This window comes from Notolepis coatsorum, assembly GCF_963971535.1.
Source record: "Notolepis coatsorum genome assembly, chromosome: 6".
Taxonomy (NCBI): Eukaryota; Metazoa; Chordata; class Actinopteri; order Aulopiformes; family Paralepididae; genus Notolepis; species Notolepis coatsorum.
The window spans coordinates 84,868,703-84,874,702 of NC_140170.1; the positions used below are offsets into that span (position 1 = coordinate 84,868,703).

Below are 6,000 nucleotides of genomic sequence, written 5' to 3' on the forward strand. Positions count from 1 at the left end.
CAGACTGACTATTGCTCCCCCAGAGTGACTACTGCTCCCCCAGAGTGACTACTGCTCCCCCAAAGTGACTATTGCTCCCCCAGAGTGACTACTGCTCCCCCAGAGTGACTATTTCTCCCCCAGAGTGACTACTGCTCCCCCAGAGTGACTATTTCTCCCCCAGAGTGACTACTGCTCCCCCAGAGTGACTACTGCTCCCCCAGAGTGACTATTGCTCTCCCAGCATGACTATTGCTCCCTCAGAGTGACTACTGCTTCCCTAGACTGACTATTGCTCCCCCAGACTGACTATTGCTTCCCCAGAGTGACTATTGCTCCCCCAGAGTAACTACTGCTCCCCCATAGTGACTACTGCTCCCCCAGAGTAACCACTGCTCCCCCATAGTGATTATTGCTCCCCCATAGTGACTACTGCTCCCCCAGAGTAACTACTGCTCCCCCATAGTGACTATTGTTCCCCCAGAGTGACTACTGCTCCCCCAGAGTGACTACTGCTCCCCCAGAGTGACTACTGCTCCCCCAGAGTGACTACTGCTCCCCCAGAGTGACTACTGCTCCCTCAGAGTGACTACTGCTCCCCCAGTGTGACTACTGCTCCCCCAGAGTGACTACTGCTCCCTCAGAGTGACTACTGCTCCCCCAGAGTGACTACTGCTCCCTCAGAGTGACTACTGCTCCCCCAGTGTGACTACTGCTCCCTCAGAGTGACTACTGCTCCCCCAGCGTGACTACTGCTCCCCCAGAGTGACTACTGCTCCCCCAGAGTGACTACTGCTCCCCCAGTGTGACTACTGCTAACAGCCACTGGGAGCTCCCGCAGCTACTGGGTGAATGTGGTCCTGTCAGGTGCTTGCCCAGCATGACTACTGCTAACAGTCGCTGGGTGAATCAACATTTCCATACTGCTTTGGACAATGTTTGAAGTGTTTAAGGCCAGGAAAATGTAAGACTGTTGGAGAAGGTAGAAATTACTGAAAAGAACCTCTGTCTACCATTCCATCTGCTGCACCCCTGCCAAGGCCTGCCATGCATGGGGAAAACTAGGGAGGCACTTTTTGAGGCCAATATCTATAATGTTGTTTAACTACCCCCTCAACCAATACCAATAGCAGTTGTTGTAATCATTTAAGTACAAATGCAGATGCAGATACAATATATATTGTTGTTATATGTTTTTTTTATATGTCTGCACTTTATGTGCTCATTTCATGTATATTCTATTCTACTACTTATTGCACTATTTTACTGTCTATTCGATCTTACTCTTTTTATTATTGTCTATTTTGTTTTTAATCCACTTTTTCTCCTCTTTTTCAATTTTTTCTCCCATCCCAATTTCGCTGTGCCAATTCTCCCCTCCCCTGTCTTGAACGTTGCTCGCATATGCCCCCCACTGGTCGGTTGTAGGGAGGATAGAAGCCTTGCCTCCCCGATACACGAGGAGGCAGCCTGTCACATCTTTTCACCTGCCAGCGCGGACTCTCATTGGTGAGGTGTAACGTGTGGGAGGCTCACACTACCCCCGCCATTTCCTGTCTCTGCTGTGCAGGCGTCCCCCAACCGACCTGTAGGAGTCGCTGTCCACAACGTCCAGATTACCACCCATCGACTTCTACCCGCTAACTCTGCCAATTGAGTTAGTATGACGGCCGGCCCAAGCCGGAGGCAACGCCGACAGCCGGATTCGAACTGCGGTCTCTTGCGTTGGTGACAAGTGCAATGTCCGCTGCGCCACCCAGCTGCCTTATTATTGTCTATTTTTTAAAACTGAATCAAACCATAAACAAGGTGGCCTGTTGGGATGTTAGAAAAATTGTGATTTTATATGTATTATATGTTTTTATGTGCTAATTTTTTTAAGTAAATTTGTTCTGTTGTGAAGCACTTTGAGCTGCAATTTCTGTATGAAAAGTGCTATACAAATAAACGTTATTATTATTATAGGTGTTTATGCATTATTTACAGAGTTGTCAATTAAATCAACAAATTGATTAGTCGACAAAGTCCTTGACTACTAGTTGACTAAGATTCTCTTTAGCCAAGCACAGCCCCTTACAAAAAGACAAATTCTAAAACCGGCTCATAATCAGCTGGGGGGGAAAGACGACACACACACATAATTGGACCGATTCCAATTGTGCCTTTTAAAGCCCAGTTCGGTCGATAGTGATCGTCTCCTGACATATCTCGCGGTTAAGATGTCTAAAGTCATCTTGTTTAAGCTCTCATACACTGTAAATTATTATAATTTTTTTTTAAACTGTAAATGTCTGCCAGATACTTACTGTCAAATTACAGTAAAATAACCAAATTAAAATAAAGTGGAAAAGCAATTAATTTACAGAACAATTAATTTATTTGAGGTGTTTTTACATATAATTCAATGCAATTTAACATTCAAGACAATTAAGCAATGGAATAATCATGTAAAAAAATAAAAAGATTCTTATTAAATCAATTTACAAATTACAACCTTTATTTAATGGTTAATATTTTTTATCAAAAGTAATTTACTGTATTTTTATGGCATTTACACTTAAAGTAGAAAAACAAAAGTAATCTGTAAAATATATATATATTTGTACAGTGTATGAGAACCCTTGGGTCTGTGTGAGGCCGAGGACAGACCGTACAGCCTCTGCTATGTCTCGTTCCTGCGGAGGGAGCGCCTGCAGCCTCGGAGCCGCGCAGCAGCAAAGCCACAGCTGCCTCTGTCATCGAGGCGCTGATGTCCCGCAGCTGCACCACGTCTGCCTGCAACCGTAGCCTGTAACCGGACCCGTGATGTCTCACAGATCTAAGCGTCTGCTCCCTCGGGTCCCGGCGGGCAGAGTTACCCCCGGCTCCCTGACCCCCTGCAACCTCGGCCTGTCAGGGGGGGTTCAGACTGAGAGAGAGAGAGCGAGGTCACCGGCTCTCAGGTCGGAGCCCCCTTCATGCGGTGAGCCGTCAAGGGGGCAGGGAGGCGTGTAAGGGAGGGCGGTAATACATGACTTCACCGGCACACGCTTCCAAGCCGTGACCCGAAAAACATGACCCCCAGGAGTTGTTTAGCTTTCAGATTTAGCCGACGCACATTTCTCATTGTGTGTTTTAGAGAACGTGGCTCCGCACGATACATCTACACACTGTAAGCCTGGCATTACCTTCAAAACCAGAGTAGATTTGGGTCCTAATAGGTTTCAGTCTTTGCCTCCTTCTTCTTTTTTCGCTTTGAATCGTATCTTTGTGTGACGCATTGTGCCTTGTGTGATGTCTCTGTGCACTGAATTGAGAGCTGGATTGTGCAAAACATAGCTGCAGACGGGGTCCGTGCCGCGCGGGTGTAAGTTCACCCCCGCCGCCTCACCTGGGCCGGATTACGCCGAAGCTGATTTAAGACTTGGCTTATATGCCACGGATTGTCAGTTTAGCTGTGGCCTCTTACCTCTAAGGGCACCCATTCACTGTTGAAATCCTCCCCAGAGAGCAGGGCACACGGTTCTACAGAGGGCTAGACAGACTTATCCGCGAGGTAGACCATACTTAAGTTACAGTAGTCCATACAGTAGGAGTCTGTCAGGTTCTACGAAGTGCCCTGCTGTATATTCTAACCTGGCATATCCCATTTAACTCTTTCAGGTGTAAGGTTTTAGGAATGTTCTTTCAGGATTCTGTCTGGGGAATTCTGGAAGTTGTTATGTCTCAGACTGGCATGGTATCATCGGTACTGCGCTCTGATCGCCACGCCTCCTTTTTGGGGAACGACTTTGTGGGGAGTAAACAGCGGGTGGGCAGCATATGTTGACACAAAAAAAAACCCTAAAAAAACAGATGTAAATCATGCTGAAGACCATCAAGTGCCAGAAATAGCTATTGCATCTCAGTGTTCGGTCACCCAGAGATTCATATGGGTGATTTTAAATGTCACAGGTAGGGGGAAATGGGGAAATATCCTGCAGCTGAAAGGGGAGGAAATACCGCAGGGGAGGACTGAAGAAGCCTGGAGACGAGTCAAACGTAACTTTTCACAATCGCCTGAACGTTCAATGGTGACCAGTGTCGGTACGTATTTTACTTAACTTGATGCGATGCCAAAAAAAAGGCTTCAATATAATATGCAAGTGTCCTGCCATCAGCTTGAAATGGGCCAAAAGCAGTAGCTTATAGGGAAATGGCGTTTGTTTTCTCACAAGAGTAGGCGTGATCACAAGGAGAGCCAAAGTACCCAGCTGCGCCGGTCTGATGTATCACCATTAGAATGTTTAGCTCTCAAAATTCTATCCAGATCTGAGACCATACATGGTGCAGTCGAAAGGGTTCAGCTCAACACAGTCAGTGAGTGTAATAACTTAACGATGACTGTACTGGAACACCGTTACTCACAGTGAAAGGCTGGGGTCTGTCTGACCAGGGCAACATGCTGGATGACCAGGTTACTCACAGTGAAAGGCTAGGGTCTGTCTGACCAGGGCAACATGCTGGATGACCAGGTTACTCACAGTGAAAGGCTGGGGTCTGTCTGACCAGGGCAACATGCTGGATGACCAGGTTACTCACAGTGAAAGGCTAGGGTCTGTCTGACCAGGGCAACATGCTGGATGACCAGGTTACTCACAGTGAAAGGCCGGGGTCTGCCAAGCTGGGCCATGACATCATGCTGGATAATCAGGTTACTCAAAGTGAAAGGCTGGGGTCTGCCAGGGTGGGCCATGACATCATACTGAATGACCAGGTTACTCACAGTGAAAGGCTGTGGTTTGCCAGGGTGGGCCATGACATCATACAGGATGATCAGGTTACTCAAAGTGAAAGGCTGTGGTCTGCCTGACCACGACAACATGCTGGTTGATCATGTTACTCACAGTGAAAGGCTGGGGTCTGCCAGGCTGGGCCATGACGACATGCTGGACGGCCAGGTTGAGGTAGGCTGAGCGGTAGGAGCTGATCTCTCCATGGTTGTGTACCAGCTTATAGAGCTCTAGACACATCAGGCCCGCCACCGCTGCTGTTGTCGTGGCGATGGCCGGGATGATCCTCCCAGCAATGAGCTTACTCTATGCAAAGGAGACAGAGAGGGGGAGGGGAAACAACTTTTTAGAGGAAAATGTACTTTATTGTAAATTTGTATTTGTCTTTTGGCATATTTCTCCTATAGTTGCACATACACAGTCCCCCGCACATAGTGCAGGGTTGCCCGCAGTGTGTCGCCCCTGGAGCAGTTTTGGGCTTCAGTGCCTTGCTCATAGGCACGTTGGCAATGGCGGCACACACTGTAATTGTAATACCAGCCACCCTCCAGTTTAATTGTCCCTATCTGTACCAGGAATGAAACCGGGGATCTAACGGGCAACCTGTCAGCTTCTAGACAGCTGCTCTCGCCACTAGGCGATCCTGCTCCCCTAAGAGAGAAGCACACGTGACATGGTGGTATATTTATAGCAGATACACACGGTGTGTCTGTGAAGCAGTGGTGGAAGAAGTACACAGTTCCTTTACTTAAGTAAAAGTATAAATACCCAGATAAATGAGTACTGGCAAAAGTAAAAGTCCTCCATTCAAATTCTACTTAAGTAAAAGTAGAGAAGTATTTGCTATTGAATGTACTTAAGTATCTAAAGTAAAAGTATGCATTCTACATGTGTATTCCAGTGTCCATGCATTCAATCCTCAATCCACTGACCTCTATAGGTTATGCTAGAGTGGTATGTGGTCCAGTTATGCTGCTCTGATGAAAGGTTATGTTAAAGTGGTATGTGGTCCAGTTATGTTGCTCTGATGAAAGGTTATGTTAGAGTGGTATGTGGTCCAGTTATGCTGCTCTGATTATGTCATCTTGAAGTTGTCAGGCTTCAAATATGAAAGTAAATATAATCTTCATACATTTTTGCCATATTTCCTATGCAAAATATTTTTCTTCAAAGTAACTAGTAACTGATTGTTTCAGATAAATGTAGTGAAGTAAAAAGTACAATATTTCCTTTGAATGTAGTGGAGTATAAGTAAAAAGTTCCCTAAAAT

The 6,000-nt window shown here is 46.5% G+C and overlaps 1 protein-coding gene across 2 annotated transcripts in view; it reads right to left on the minus strand.

The window, feature by feature from the left end:
• uba7 (ubiquitin-like modifier activating enzyme 7) overlaps window positions 1-6,000 on the minus strand; it is a 226,259-nt gene that overhangs the window by 114,095 nt on the left and 106,164 nt on the right. For both annotated transcript variants that reach the window (XM_084316792.1, XM_084316791.1), the window contains one exon: window positions 4,845-5,036. In XM_084316792.1, coding sequence (XP_084172918.1) covers window positions 4,845-5,036 — 192 coding nt within the window. The remainder of the gene's footprint in view (window positions 1-4,844; window positions 5,037-6,000) is intronic.